Source organism: Brassica napus, chromosome C3, assembly GCF_020379485.1.
Source record: "Brassica napus cultivar Da-Ae chromosome C3, Da-Ae, whole genome shotgun sequence".
NCBI lineage: Eukaryota > Viridiplantae > Streptophyta > Magnoliopsida > Brassicales > Brassicaceae > Brassica > Brassica napus.
In genome coordinates, this window is record NC_063446.1 from 59694545 (window position 1) to 59710177 (window position 15633).

General features: G+C 38.7%; 3 protein-coding genes across 4 annotated transcripts; all 3 read left to right on the forward strand.

Moving 5' to 3' along the window:
• The first annotated feature begins 1629 nt into the window (after positions 1-1629).
• LOC106382601 lies at positions 1630-3367 on the forward strand. Its single transcript, XM_013822632.3, has one exon. The coding sequence runs from the start codon at positions 1798-1800 to the stop codon at positions 3145-3147; it is 1350 nt and encodes a 449-aa protein (XP_013678086.1). The 5' UTR covers positions 1630-1797; the 3' UTR covers positions 3148-3367.
• Positions 3368-4892: 1525 nt separating this feature from the next.
• Positions 4893-13259, forward strand: LOC106382600 (ABC transporter D family member 1). Of its 2 annotated transcripts, none has more exons than XM_013822630.3 (26): positions 4893-5174; positions 5599-5748; positions 5914-6190; positions 6358-6582; positions 6666-6863; positions 7001-7455; positions 7742-7877; positions 7952-8030; positions 8484-8722; positions 8828-9132; positions 9202-9313; positions 9399-9557; positions 9750-9849; positions 9929-10037; positions 10201-10291; positions 10560-10684; positions 10781-10930; positions 11014-11086; positions 11320-11500; positions 11591-11749; positions 11837-11983; positions 12058-12291; positions 12403-12572; positions 12652-12704; positions 12795-12873; positions 12967-13259. In XM_013822630.3, the coding sequence occupies exons 2-26, from the start codon at positions 5687-5689 to the stop codon at positions 13060-13062; spliced, it is 4014 nt and encodes a 1337-aa protein (XP_013678084.1). In that variant the 5' UTR covers positions 4893-5174; positions 5599-5686; the 3' UTR covers positions 13063-13259. The 2 variants fall into 2 exon arrangements, with proteins under 2 accessions (XP_013678084.1, XP_013678085.1); XM_013822631.3 differs by having other exon boundaries at positions 12409-12572.
• A 153-nt stretch (positions 13260-13412) lies between these two features.
• Positions 13413-14531, forward strand: LOC106378935. Its single transcript, XM_013818984.1, has one exon. The coding sequence runs from the start codon at positions 13413-13415 to the stop codon at positions 14529-14531; it is 1119 nt and encodes a 372-aa protein (XP_013674438.1).
• The last annotated feature ends 1102 nt before the right edge of the window (positions 14532-15633 follow it).

The following is a 15633-nucleotide window of genomic DNA, read 5'->3' on the forward strand; positions in this document are numbered from 1 at the left end:
AAACACTAAACACTAAAAATCTAAACCCTAAACCCTAAATACTAAACCCTAAACCCTTGAGTGTTTTAGTGTTTAGTGATTTTGATTTAGAGTTTAAGATTTATCCTAGAGTTTATGGTTTACCCAATGGTTTAGAGTTTAGGATTTAGTGTTTAGGGATTATGATTTATGGTTTAATGTTTTGCTGACGACGTTAAAAATATTTTTTTTGTAATTACTACTATTTTTTATTTATTTATTTTTACCTTTTAATTTAAAAAAGATAATATAATTTGACAATATTTTGTTTCATTTTTTAAAAGATATCTAATATGAAATAACACAATCCTATTGATTGTGAACCTAGAGGTTCATCCCAGGGGTGAACCCAAAAATAAATCTTTTTTTAATTTGTTGTAAGTAGTTAGTAGTGTGCGTATTTTATGAAACTATACATTCGTTGAAGTGGTGAAAAACAAGGCAAATTTAAAGCTATAACCAAAGAAACCAAACCACTTTTGTTTTGTTAGTTTTGTAATTATCATTATTTTAAACCAGGTGTATACATGTCATCTAGAAACCAAACTAAAATATAAGTTTGATTTGGAAAGATAAGAGAGAATGGGATCAAATTAACAAAGTTGTCCAAAAAAAAAGAGAATGGGATCAACTTGTGTTTAAAAAAATTGTGTTATAAAAAGAGAATGAACCAAGTTCGGCTTTGGGCTAGTGGTATAGGAGCTCCAGCCGAATTGCTCACCCCTGGGTTCGAGTTTTGGCCACTGCGGAATTTACATGTGGGTTGCAGCACCCGAGACCGAAGACCGTTACACGGTGAGCCACATGGTGATGTTCTGACAGCGTCCATGCTCACTTCGGTCTCTAGTCTGGACCACCTCGGTAGGGTCAGGATACGCAGTTAGCAAAAAAAAAAAAAAAAAGAGAATGGGGTCAACATTACATTGAATCGAAAATCGAGTAAGAGTTGTGGGTATTAAATTACTTTTGCTTTTAATATATAAAAGTGTATGAATATTTTGATTATATGTACAGTAGTACACAAAAGCTTCTTCAATTATGCGAAAGCGACTTTTCTAATCGTTAGATGTTTACGGTGAATCCTAGGCTATACAATTTTTTTTTTTTTGCATATTACACATTATAAGAGGTTTATATTTCAATTTCCAAAAAAATGACTACAAAATTTTTTTTTACAATCGATCTTCAACATGGTGTCGGTCATACATGGATCATGATACGACGGTTCTGGTGATGCAATTATGCTTAGATTTCCATAAAAAAAATATTATTATTATTGGTCGTGGAATCGTTTATCTAATCTTTTTTCTTAATTGTAATATTATAATAAATCAGCTTAAAAATTTGTCAGATCCCTCAGACGACGATGGCAATTGTTTTCACTCTCCCACGTACAATTAATATTTCAATTTTGTTTTAGGTTCTTGCTTATTTCAGAATACGAATCACATACATATACATACCAAAAATGAATTAACTAAATAAGAATGACAGAGAATCTGCGCAACATGACCAGTCGGTGAGGTTAAACAAGTAATGTACATTGATATTATCAAAACCACTGAACGAGTAAATTCTCTGGTCTCCATCTTCTCCCTCTCGTTCACACACAAACCCTCATATATATACACACACATACGCACACTGTCACTAATGCTTTTCTCTCTTTATATATATTGACAACCTTAATTTTCAAAAAAATATATTGACAACCTTGCGATCTCTCTTTTGCAAGATCTGTCTGAATAGTGAGGGGATTCCTAGGTTTCAGAGAAAATAATGGCACCACTCAAATACTTGTGTTTTAGAAAGTTACTGTTGTTGCTTTATTTCATTCTTTTCCTTTTCTCTTGTTCTTCTTTCTTTGTTACTTTTGGCTCATCAGAAACTTCTGTTGATGATGACCGACAACAAGTACAATCCTTAGATCCACATTTTAGAGTGAGAAGATTGTTGTTGAAAGATCTCGAAACTGGTGAGGGTGATGAAGAAACCAATCCCCCTCCCCCTAAGAAGAAGAAGCTTACTGGTTCTGTTCCATCAACACCTAGTATTAAGAAGAATCAAACCAAGCTCATCAAACCGATCTCTTCTTCTTCTTCTACCAAGAACCAAACTAAACTCGCCAAGACTACGTCTTCCAAACTCAACTCCACCAAATCTTCTTCTAACACAACCAAGAACGGATCAGACCTCAAGAAGTCCTCAAACTCTACAAAACCCACTACTTCTTCGATCAAGAAGTCATCAGATCTGTCCAAATCAGCCTCATCCAAGAACAAAACCACCACAAAGCCCCCAAGTTCCAAACTATCTCCTCCTCCTCCAGAAAAGAAGAAAACACCATCCTCCTCAAAACCCACAACCAAACCAAAACCAGCAGAGAAAGAAATAAAACCAATCTGGCTAGACAACGAGGAAGACGACGACTTCGTCAACGAGTTCAGAGACCTCCCCACGAGATTCCAAAGAACCCTAATCCCAGACCTAGAAAAAATCTCAACCACATCCAAAAGCTACATCAACAAAGCCAACAAAGAGATCACCAAGAAGTACTTCAAACCCTACTTCGGCAACAAGTACGCACCAATCATCACCTCCGTAGTCTCCTTCGTCTTCATCCTCGTCCCTCTTCTCCTAGTCTCCCTCGTCTTCAACCGCTTCAAAGCCTACTTCTCACTCCAAAAACTCCTCATCTTCATCCAAATCTATCTCTCCATCTACTTCTCAATCCTATGCCTCTCGTCCCTCGTGACTGGCATCGAACCTCTCAAGTTCCTATACGCCACGTCAGGCTCGACCTACGTGTGCTTGCAGATCATGCAAACCCTAGGCTACGTGTTCTACCTCTTGGTTCTTCTCATGTACCTTGTTCTCGTCTTCTCCACGGACTGTGGCTTGGCCCTCAAGGTACTAGGTTTGGCGCAGACGTTCGTGGGGTTTGCTGTGGGGTTGCATTATTACGTGACGGTGTTTCATAGGGTGGTGCTTCGTCAGCCTCCGAAGACGAACTGGAAGGTGCATGGGGTTTATGCCACGTGCTTTCTTCTCATTTGTGTGTTGTCTAGTGCGGAGAGGAGGAAGAAAGAGTACTTGGAAGAAGGCGGCGACGAAGGGAAGAAAAATTAAATTTTTGCATTTTGTATTTCTCTTTTTTTTTTGGTACGTTGTATTTTTATAATTTCGGCAAAATTAGCTGAAAGTGCAATAGAAGAACAATTACTAGTGGACGTTGGAGATATTTACTTCATTAGGCAAATCGATAAATGTGGAATTAAATTCCATACTACCATTTCTCCTTTTATCCTTGTAAATAATCAACAAAATAATATTTTTGTTTTGTAAAGTATACACGAACTGATATGTACGCAACAAATATAACTCGTAAAATGTGTCTTTATAAATTATAACAGAATTTTGTAAAATATATTGTAGACGGCGGGAAAATAAACATTGTTAAACATCAGAAGTCAAAATTGATTAAGGTGGGGTCCACAGAATCGCGAATCGACGGCTTCGGTGAGAAGGGGGTATAACAGTCATTTAGAAGTTGCCGACAGATCTAGGTGTTGTGATTGAAAACTTGTGTCGGTGGCTCTACGATTGACGTTGACGACGTGTGGTGAGGCAAAGGGCCTTTTTATTTCAAGCCCATTCCCCATATTACGTATCCGTGTTCCTTTTTTCAGTTAAGGTTCAAATTACTTTTAATTAACCCATTAAAGAAAGTTCCTCATGTTGTATATATTGTATAGCACATGATGGTTCAAAGCCCATACTTTTTTGCCCATAACATTTTTACATGGGGCTTCATATGAAGTTAAGGTCGTAAAGCACTCCCATCCAAGGTTTTTCTTTTGTTATGGGTGATGTAATATTGTCAGAAAATATGTGAAAGACATCACACATTGATTTGTGTGCTTCAGACATTCGGTGTACAATTTGCACTTTGCCCACTCCACAAAATTTCACTCATGAACTTTTCTCTTTCTTGCCAAATCTCATAAACAATTTTCATGAAACAAAGGTTTTTGTCTTTAAGTACCAAAACTTACTTAAAATCAAGATTACAAAAACAATAAACTTATAAAACTTAAAACTCTAGACTTTACCAATTGACATGTAGAGAGGTACTATTTATTTGTGCCAAAGTTTTCTTATGGTGGTGCAGTACTAGTAGCAGCTCTACAAACATAGTTACAAATAAAGCGTCTTATGCATTGCGAATCTGTACTTGATGATGCCATGATTTTTTTGAAATAATTACACCGGGAGACATAAGTTCAGTTTACAATTTCTCTAAAAGACACATTGTATATATGGGTATTTCTTATGCATTGCGAATCAGTTATTCTAGTTACAACTCATTAACCTTATCGTTTTTTCCTTAAAGAGAATAGACTTCTCTTTAGACCAAAAACATGGGTATTTCTGTATAAAAAAAGACAGCTATATAGAGAATCTGTGTCAACTTGCTATTGTGTGTCTCAGTGTTAAACAAAGTCATATTGTGTCCTTCAATGTAACTCTCTCATGATTTTTTGCAAACTTGGCATGTCCTTTGTAATTTCGAATGAATCTTCTTAACCTTTCTTTCCAAAAGAATTAAATAAAAATAGGATTTCTGTAGTTAAAATGTCTATATCATATCAGTTAATGATTACACTCCATTACTCCAATTATCAGAGGAAACATAGCACTTAATCTCTCTACGTAAGTTAATATGTCTATATCATATCAAAGATTACACTCCCAATCACATTTTCCTTTCCAGGAAAGACAATCTTACCAATCAGAGAATGGGCGTAGGTCCATAGGATTCAACAAGTTACATGCATATATATATCTCATAATAGAAAAATCAATCTCAAATAAATTTATTAATTCGTAACGAAATCGATAAAAGAGGGGGAAAAAAAAAAAACGACACGAGTGATATATACTATTCACACGTGTGAAGAATCGTCATCATCTTCTCCTCTTCCCCAGTTTGGGCTCCGCTCGCTCGCTCTTCTCTATCTTGATTTGAGGAGTTCCGTTGCGGTCGACTGTTTACGTCTCGTTGGTCACGGAGCCAGAGATTCGAGCGATTTCGCTGCAATTTTTGTTTGTTCCGGTGAAGAGATTCGTTGGTTGGTTGAATCTCTGATGCTGAGGTAATTAGTCATGGATTGGCTAATTCGTCGCGATCGTTAGCTGTTAATTAGAAATTTATATTCGAATTGAATCCGTTTTTTTATATTTGTTCTTTTACAAGCTATTTGTGATTATCTCGCTTTATTGATTCAGTGGGCGATTAGATTGATTCAATTTTTTCGATGATTCGAAAGTTTTGAACCAGCTGTTTCGTTGGGTTCTTAAAACGTTTTTGTTCTTTGTTGCTCTTCTTGTTACGCGTGTTACTTTACAGAATCTCATTTTCATTGTTTTTTTTTTGTTTGTTTGTTGTTGGTGTTTTGTGCGTAAATCACATTTCTTTTTAATACAGCTTTCTTCTTTTTTACTCAAGCGTTATAATCTAGTGGTTACTTTGCGTTATACTTGTTATTGTTTAGTTGTTCATAACCTTGGTCGTTTCAGGTGTTGTGGACACTTGTTATCAAGAAGAAGAAGAAGAACCTAGTTTTTGGTTTTGGAGAATTCAATTCAATTCCATTCCATTCCAGCCATGCCTTCTCTCCAGCTATTGCAGTTAACTGAGCGTGGTCGTGGTCTTGTAGCTTCAAGACGGTAACTTTTTACTTTCCTCTGAATTTGTATTTTTAGTGAAAAAAGTTATTGCTTTGCTTATTCTTGTGATGTTCTTGGGGATTAGCATTCATACTGTTTTTTTTGCTCTGTGCTCATTAGTTATTTTTGTTTAATTGCTCGCCTACTCTGTTAAATTCTCTATAGGAAATCTATACTGCTTGCGGCTGGGATTGTAGCTGCCGGTGGGGCTGCTGTTTACTTGAAATCAAGGATCAGCTCCCGGAGGCTTGGTTCTTCGCGTCAATGCAATGGTCGTAGTGATGATGATGAGGCGTTGGAAAAGATGACTGGAAACCATAAGAAAACCGCGAAAAAGAAGAAAGGAGGAGGATTGAAGTCTCTTCAGGTTCTGACTGCTATTCTTCTCTCCCAGATGGGGAAAATGGGTGCCAGGGATCTTCTCGCACTTGTGGGCACTGTGGTATGCATTTCCTCTCAATACTTGTGTTATCTTCGTGTACGAACTGTTGCTTCAATGTTATAGAATTCCGGATGTCTCAAGTTTATGGCCAAGAGCTTGGAAAATTCTTATTATCTTATTGGTGCGAGCTTAGTACTCTTTCTAATCCGTTATTTTACAAAATGCAGGTTTTCAGAACTGCTTTGAGCAATAGATTGGCGAAAGTTCAAGGTTTCCTATTCCGTGCTGCTTTCTTAAGGCGTGCGCCATTGTTTCTACGTCTTATCACCGAGAATATTATGTTGTGTTTCATGCTTTCCACTATGCACTCTACATCAAAGTACATAACTGGGGCCTTGAGTTTGCGATTCAGAAAGATATTGACGAAACTTATCCATTCACATTATTTTGAGGTAGCCATTGCCGTCTCCTCTACCATTTCTTTATACTTCTTTCTGCTGGACATCACTTTAGTCTTCCTTTATTATTGTTTCAGAATATGGTATACTATAAAATATCACATGTGGATGGTCGGATTACGCATCCCGAGCAACGAATTGCCAGCGATGTACCAAGATTCTCCTCTGAGTTGAGCGAACTTATTCAGGATGATTTGACGGCAGTTACTGATGGGATATTGTATGCATGGCGTCTGTGCTCATATGCTAGTCCAAAATACATCTTCTGGATACTGGTGATTCTTGTTTAACCTTATACGTTTACAAGAATGACTTTCCGTTGAGCCATTTATGCTGCTTTGCCTTATATCCGTTCACAGTACAGTTCTTTCGATCTGATGTTTATGTACTAACCTCAACAATTGTTGTGTAGGCATATGTACTAGGAGCTGGTACTGCGATAAGGAACTTTTCTCCTTCTTTTGGGAAATTGATGTCCAAAGAGCAGCAGTTGGAAGGGGAGTACCGGCAACTTCATTCACGCTTGAGGACACATTCGGAAAGCATAGCATTCTATGGTGGGGAAACCAGGGAAGAATCTCACATACAACGAAAGTTCAAGAACCTTGTTAGCCATATGAGTGTCGTGCTTCATGATCACTGGTGGTTTGGCATGATCCAAGATTTCCTGCTGAAGTATCTTGGTGCCACAGTTGCTGTTATTCTGATTATAGAACCATTCTTCTCTGGGAATCTAAGACCTGATGACTCGACACTAGGGAGAGCCGAGATGCTAAGCAATATAAGATATCACACCAGTGTCATTATTTCTCTCTTTCAGGCGTTGGGAACACTTTCTATAAGCTCCAGGCGGCTCAGCCGACTCAGGTAATTCTTTATGTTAGATCTTTTGCTAGACGCTCAGATGGTAAACGTCGTGTATCTGTTTCTTTCGCGTTTAAGAGAAATAGTACGAGTTCAGTTGGTAGCCCCCTGAAAAACATTGGCAAAGGATGAAAAAGATTTCTGATTCAAAAAATAAGTCTGGGTGTTTGATTTTGCGCTATTGGTGAAATCATATACGGAGGAGAGAGGAATAGTTAAATTTACTTTTACACCCATCAGTAGTGGTGGCTACGCTTTTTAATTATTGAAATGTCTTTACTTCCAACAGTGGTTATGCTGACCGAATCCATGAGTTGATGGCTGTCTCGAGAGAACTCAGTGGCGATGATAAAATATCTTTCCAGAGAAATAGAAGCAGAAATTACCTAAGTGAAGCTAACTATGTTGAGTTTTCCGGCGTCAAGGTAGGTGGAACATAGATTCATGTTACTGGTAATCCTTTCCCAAAATGATGTGTTCTTAATGTCGCTTACTTCAGGTTGTTACTCCAACGGGAAATGTTTTGGTGGAGGATCTCACCCTTCGAGTTGAGCAAGGGTCTAATCTTCTGATTACAGGTGAACCATCGATTTCCCTTTTCATGGCCTATTTTGGCAAACCGTCAATTATTCTCAGTACAAAAATATTGTTCTATGATTCTTGAGACGAGGAGAAAAGTAGTACCCTTGTTGTACTTATGAAGGAAATAAAAAAAATGGGAATGTAAATGTGAAGTACTATTCTGGAAGAAGCAATCATTCTTGTACGCTGGAAGGGATAGCAATCTAACCTTTGCCAAAATTAGATTTGCCATGCCTAGTTATAGACGATTCTTTCATGTTCAGTTCAATAATGAGGGCCTTAGTGGAATGTTGTGTCTGCACATCATTTTCTGGGATTGATTTACTGGAGTTCTTTAGAATCCTGGTTTTCAAATTTTTGTTACTTTAATTTATGTTATGTTGGTCGGCTTGCCTGATATTATCATTATTCTCCCATTTTATTGTTTATTAATCAATATGTATCATTAGGTCCTAACGGAAGTGGCAAGAGTTCCCTTTTCCGAGTATTAGGAGGTCTATGGCCCCTGGTGTCTGGGCATATTGTGAAGCCAGGAGTTGGTTCTGATCTTAACAAGGAGATCTTCTATGTCCCTCAGCGGCCGTATATGGCAGTAGGAACACTTCGTGACCAGTTAATATATCCTCTTACTTCTGATCAAGAGTCTGTACCACTCACTGAAACGGGGATGGTGGAGCTATTGAAAAATGTTGGTATCCTAGTTTCTCTATTCTCTAGGAGAATAGTTTGTGTGGTTAAAGTTCGTTTTCTGTCAATTGTGCGTCTTGCTTATTTCTTTGACTGCTACTTATAGGTCGACCTAGAATATTTATTGGATCGATACCAACCAGACAGAGAGGTTAACTGGGGTGATGAATTATCTCTTGGAGAGCAACAGAGATTGGGAATGGCCAGACTGTTCTATCACAAACCCAAATTTGCAATTCTTGATGAATGCACAAGTGCTGTGACAACTGATATGGAAGAACGTTTTGCTGCTAAGGTTCGAGCTATGGGAACTTCTTGCATAACAATATCCCATCGTCCAGCCCTTGTTGCATTCCATGATGTCATTCTGTCATTAGACGGTGAAGGTGGATGGAATGTTCACTACAAGAGGTTGGAATTGTTTCTTAACCATATTTCTGAAGATTCTTGCATCTATAATTTAAAATGACTAACTTTCAGGGACGACTCTGTACTTCTGACGGACGCTGGAGTTGATTCAGTGCAAATTTCAGATACTAATCGGCAAAATGATGCGATGGTTGTTCAACGAGCGTTTGCCGCAGCTAGAAAGGTCTTCAGAAGCTCATGAATATTTTTAATCTTCGTTGAGAGGTGCTTTTTTGGTGGTTGTAACCTTGTTACTTGGTGCTATGTAGGAATCTGCCAAAACTAATTCAAAGGCTCAGCCGTACTCGACGCAGTTAATCGAAAAATCACCTGTTGTTGATAAAAGTGTTGTGTTGCCTCGTTTTCCTCAACCTCGAACATCCCCAAGGGCGTTGCCACTAAGAGTAGCTGCAATGTTGAACACATTGGTGAGCTTCGGTTATTACTGTGAAATTTATGAGAAAAACACTTGTAACATATTTTGTTAATCTAGCAAAAAGATACATACGCATGTCAGTGCATTTCCTTAGCTTCCGTGGAAGCTCCACTATTTGTTCCGCTTGGCTATTCGTCCCACATTAATGCTAAAAGTATCTGACCACTTCATTGTTACGTTTCAGATACCCACTCTATTTGACAAACAAGGAGGACAGCTGCTTTTGGTTGCTTGCCTTGTCGTCTCAAGAACCCTGATCTCTGACCGAATAGCATCGTTGAATGGTAAACATACTCCGATCTCTTACCTGATTAGTTTTATTGATAGGGCTCCTTTTTCTAACAACCGCACGTGATTTTTCAGGGACCACTGTGAAGTATGTCTTGGAGCAAGATAAGGCAGCCTTTGTTCGTCTGATTGGCTTGAGTGTTCTCCAAAGTGGTGCATCTTCTGTCATTGCTCCTTCATTAAAGTAATCTTTCCTTTTTATGCATGTTTAAAACCTCATTGTGCTTTTTTTTTTCTTTTTCTTTTTGTTGTCTTATGAAATTAGTTTTTGTTTGATTATTAGTTACAGTTGAGGAACCCCTTGCTTATGTGGTTTCACCTAACCTTTTTTGTTACATTTTCTTCAGACATCTAACGCAAAGACTAGCTCTAGGGTGGAGGATTCGCTTGACTCAACATCTGCTACGGAATTACCTGAGAAATAATGCGTTTTACAAGGTTAGGTCAAATCTTTAACGTTCAAAGATACTATGCTAACATGATTTATGAACTGTGAATTATGACTGAACTTGAGTTATTCAGTGCAACTTGAATTAAAGGCTAAAAGAAATATCCTTACAAATGTAAGAAATATGCTGAGATTACCAATCCTTACAAATTACTAGTTCTATGCTTCATAGAGGCTGTTTATTGTTCTTTTCTTTTAAATTGATGTTGCAAATTTAGAGACACTTAGGAACTCATTGGGTTCATATCTTCTTTTCAGGTCTTCCACATGTCAGGCAATAGTATTGATGCGGACCAAAGACTCACTCGTGACCTGGAAAAATTAACCCATGACTTGTCTGGACTTCTTACTGGAATGGTAAAGCCATCGGTTGACATTCTTTGGTAAGTACATTTTTTTGGATTGTTTTCCTGATATTTGTTTCATGCTTCTTAATTGGTTTGAAATATAAATAACGCCAAAAAAAAATTGAATTGAAGGTTTACCTGGAGGATGAAGCTATTGACTGGACAGAGAGGAGTTGCCATACTTTACACGTACATGTTACTTGGTTTGGGTTTTCTGAGACGTGTTGCTCCCGATTTTGGTGATCTAGCCGGTGAAGAACAGCAACTCGAGGGGAAGTTTAGGTAAGTTTTTTTTACGTTTCTTCCACTTTGCAGATGATTGCGTTATAGCGTCTAGCTGGACCAACTTCTTCCTGCTAATATAGGTTTATGCACGAGAGGCTGAACACGCATGCTGAATCCATTGCATTCTTTGGAGGTGGAGCTCGAGAAAAAGCTGTAAGTGTCTTAACTTCCCAAGCTATAACTGTTGGATTTTGCGCGGTCTAATTGTGAAGCAGAGCTACAACAAGAGAAATCCGATAAGGATTCTTAAGAAAAAAAGTTATTCGAATTTGTGTGATGATGGCCTTATCATGCCAAATATTGTTTCACTTGCGAGCGTGGAGCTTTAACAAAGCTCGTCTTATAGGGGAACCTGCCCTTATGTGTCTTTGTTTTTCATGGAGCAGATGGTTGACACAAAATTCAGGGCACTACTGGACCACTCTCTCATGCTCCTGAAGAAGAAATGGGTGTATGGCATTCTTGATGATTTCGTGACAAAGCAACTTCCCAATAATGTGACTTGGGGATTGAGTTTGTTGTATGCTCTAGAACACAAGGGAGACAGAGCACTGGTCTCCACTCAAGGTGAAGATCTGACATACTTTTCGACGTGAGCCAATTAATTTTGCAAATTCTCTCTATATGACGCTTTCTTGCATGATGTCTTGATACCAGGTGAATTGGCTCATGCATTGCGGTATCTAGCTTCCGTCGTCTCTCAAAGCTTTATGGCGTTTGGTGATATTCTTGAACTACACAAGAAGTTCCTTGAGCTCTCCGGTGGTATTAACAGAATTTTTGAGCTCGATGAGTTTTTGGATGCTTCTCAGTCAGGTACTAAGAGCATACATTTCACAAGGCATAGACATATGCTGTAGAGAACGTCCGTTGATCATATTCGTTTTGTTTAACTGTTTTCAGGTGCTAGCTCAGATAATCACATAAGCCGTTTGGATTCTCAAGATCGAATTTCCTTTTCAGAGGTGGACATCATTACCCCAGCTCAGAAGTTGATGGCAAGCAAGTTGTCATGCGAAATAGTTTCAGGGAAAAGCCTCCTCGTCACAGGTTAGTGAAATTAATTTTTTGTAATTGAACTTATTGCATGAGTCCCAGAGCTAACACTAGCAAAAAAAATTCAGGTCCAAATGGTAGTGGAAAGACTTCTGTATTTAGAGTCCTTAGAGATATCTGGCCCACTGTATGTGGAAGACTTGCCAAACCATCATTGGATATCAAGGAACTTGGGTCAGGGAATGGCATCTTTTTTGTCCCTCAGCGACCTTATACATGTTTAGGGACGCTGAGAGATCAGATTATATATCCTCTATCTAAAGAAGAAGCAGAGAACAGGGCAGCAAAGTTGTACACCAATGGTAAGTCATTTACTTCAAAAGGTCGGTTTGATTCTCAAATCAATACTCTCCGAACACAATCTGTAGAGCTATTTGATGATCTTCCCATCTCTCATGGTTTATTGTTGCAAGTAACAGGAGAAACCTCAGCTGAAGCTGGAAGCATTCTGGACGTTCATTTGAAAACCATCCTGGAGAATGTTCGATTAGTTTATCTATTGGAAAGAGATGAAAGTGGTTGGGATGCTACAACCAACTGGGAAGACATATTATCTCTTGGAGAGCAACAGAGGCTAGGCATGGTAAGTCTTCTGTAGAGGCAACAACCAGACATATACAGCTTTATGATTAACGTGAATAATCTGAGTTTTTGTATTGTAGGCACGTTTGTTCTTTCACAGACCCAAGTTTGGAATCCTTGATGAATGCACCAAGTAAAATGATCAGAGTCTTCTTCTCTTATATAATGAAGTTTGCAATCATCATTTTTTTCTCACTTATATCTGCTCTTTTGGGTTTTGCAGCGCGACGAGTGTAGATGTTGAGGAACAGCTCTACAGGGTTGCAAAAGACATGGGAGTTACTTTCATAACCTCATCACAAGTAAGTTCTTTTTTGTTGCCCATTCACTCATTACCATGAGGCCACATGACCAACCAAAATCTCACTATTTCTTCTTCTCACAAAAAACGTCAGCGTCCGGCTCTGATCCCGTTCCACTCCTTGGAGCTAAGGCTGATTGATGGAGAAGGAAACTGGGAGCTACGTTCTATCGAGCAGACAGCAGAGTAGACTCAGCAAGACACTTGCGTAGTTTTAAAACAATAATAAAGCCAAAAGCTATTAGAACCTTATGCGAATACCTCTTGTACCACAGATTATATGGTATGTAGTTTCTCGATTCTTTCTCCGCAGAAATAGAACGCTTCCATCCATGTTACTGATTTCGTTTGATTTGGAGGAAATAGAATGTAATTAATTTGATTAAATTATTTCCCTTAAAAAATATGATTCAATCAATATATATGGAATGAAAGGAATATTCACTTTGATTGTTAGTAGAGTAGTAATAGGAAAATCAGACTTGGAGGTCCAAGGGTTTATATATTTAACGTATGAAGGAGTAAAAAGAAGAAGCAGCCATGTCTCATCATCTCAGGCGGCTCAAGCCATCCTTTGGAGTAAGCCACCTCACAGCAGCTTCTTCTCGGAGCTTCTCTAATTGCATCTTTAAGGTTAAACCTTGTGGAACTACTGTGAGAGACGGTGACGTTGGATATCTAGCTATCTACAGCTATGTTGATAAATTGATCGACTGCACACAAAAGAAGGTGCCTATGGAGTTAGCAAAGGGGATGGGAACCACCATAGGAGCATCCCACGGCTGGGTAGCAACTTTGAAAAATGGGATCATTCGTCTTCAAGATGACCTCGACCCCTATGCGTCGTATACAGACCCAAAACGCATTCCTCTGCCTCCTCTTGTAACTCTGCCTCATTGCCAAACCCAAATCGTAACCAACATAGCAATGTCCTCTTCCTCTCCAGAGGATGAAGACTGCATCGTGGCTGTCAAGTTCTTGGGACCTCAGCTAAGCTTGTGTAGGCCTTCTCAGGGAGATTGCAAGTGGAGCAACATCAGAATCACAGACCCCAGCTTCTTCTCCTCCCATGTAATGTACTCCAAGAGAGATGGCATGTTCTCCATGCCCGCTGCTGGAGGAAACTACACAGCATCGTGTGATCTTGGGAGACACGTGAACGAACCAAAGATTCAGATGCTGTCGTACCCGAAACAACGCGTGTTTGAAGACCTGTATGTAAAGAGCACGGGTACGTTTATCGAGAAAGAGTTTCTGAGAAAGTTCGACTGGAAGCACTCGGACTGGTCATGCAGGATGGAGCACTACTTGGTGGAGTCGTCACACACAGGTGAGACGTTTCTGGTGAAATGGTCTAAAGATATCAACCCACAAGACAGGAGAAGTGAATTGGACCTATTCCTTGTGTTGAGAATAGACGAGGAAGGAAACGCTGTTTATACTAAAGACTTTGGAGGTGAGTGCATTTTCATCTCTAAGGCTGAATCTTTTTGTCTCCCGGCATCTTGTTTAAATGACAAGAGACCAAACTGCATCTATCATTTAAGCGACACGAGTTTTGGAATAAGTTGCATGGATGATGATTGGAAAGAGAGGGGGTGGAGACCTAGCTTTCCCAGGCCCTTTTTGGTTCCCACCAAAGCTAGACTCCAAAGGTAAACGTATCCTTTCATCTGGTATTCAATATCAAGTGTAATAAAATTATGCTGTTTCATTTGATTTCTTGTTGGCCTTCGTTTTTTTTTTGAATCTATTTAAATATACCATTCCAAAAGTATTTATCCTTATTTTCCGCTTTACTGATCGATACTTGTCTTGATGTCACAAAAATTTAAGGCTGGGTATGATTAAAGAACCAAAAAAGAAAACTTTCTTGATCCGTTCTTTTGTTTGCTTCACAAGTTTCTTAAATTTTCAATTAAACAAGAACAGCCTCCTCCTCCTCCTTGTAATGAATTTGAAGTGTTCTTTTGGTTCACATCAACCATGTCCTTTAATAACTTAAGTGTCAAAGTTTCTTTGGCGCTGGTCTTATTAGTGAACATCACTCCAAACACACGTCAGTTTTGTCGCTCCTTTTCTCTGCCTAGAGGGTGTGTAATCTGATCTCTCAGCGTCCCTAAAACATGTACAAGGGACAAAAAGAGATTCTATTCCCTCACACACGTCATATACGTAAGTCTTTCCAGTGTTAATTGGACCTGAAATTTGCTACTGTTAGCTCTGGACTCATATGCAATAAGCTCAATTACAAAGATAAATTTCGACCCGAATCACAAAACTATTAGTAGTAGTAGTAGTACCTGACTGAGAAGCATCCAAAAAACTCATCAAGGTCAAAAAGTTTCAGTTAATACCACGTGAGAGGCTCAAGTAACTTCTTGTGTAGTTCAAGAAACGCCATAAAGCTTTGCTAGACGAGCGGAAGCAAGAATGCATGTGCCGAGTTCACCTGGTATCAAAGACATCATGCAAGAAAACACGTCAGTTTTGTCACCAACAACAACAATAATAACGTCGCCTGAACTTCTTTCTCTGTATGCATCATCTGCAAAGATAGTGATAATCACAAAGGAGACGATTAGATCATAAAAAAACAAGAACATATTAATGTTTACTGAAAAATCTAATATGTAACTTGGGATCAGACTCAGGAATTTTTCTCTGCAGATCAGTTATATTTGTGTGGCTATTGAGAACCAAACCGACCTTTTCAAGTAAAAATATGATATGTTTTCAGTGTTAAAGTAAACTGATCCTT

Excerpts from the sequence above, each read along its gene's own strand:
- LOC106382601 (XM_013822632.3), top strand. The coding sequence starts at position 1,798 with ATGGCACCACTCAAATACTTGTGTTTTAGAAAGTTACTGTTGTTGCTT.
- LOC106382600 (XM_013822630.3), top strand. The coding sequence starts at position 5,687 with ATGCCTTCTCTCCAGCTATTGCAGTTAACTGAGCGTGGTCGTGGTCTT. Across the intron at positions 9,850-9,928 it reads CCGAATAGCATCGTTGAATG|GGACCACTGTGAAGTATGTC; the intron begins GTAAACATACTC and ends GTGATTTTTCAG. Across the intron at positions 12,292-12,402 it reads AGCAAAGTTGTACACCAATG|TAACAGGAGAAACCTCAGCT; the intron begins GTAAGTCATTTA and ends TATTGTTGCAAG.
- LOC106378935 (XM_013818984.1), top strand. The coding sequence starts at position 13,413 with ATGTCTCATCATCTCAGGCGGCTCAAGCCATCCTTTGGAGTAAGCCAC.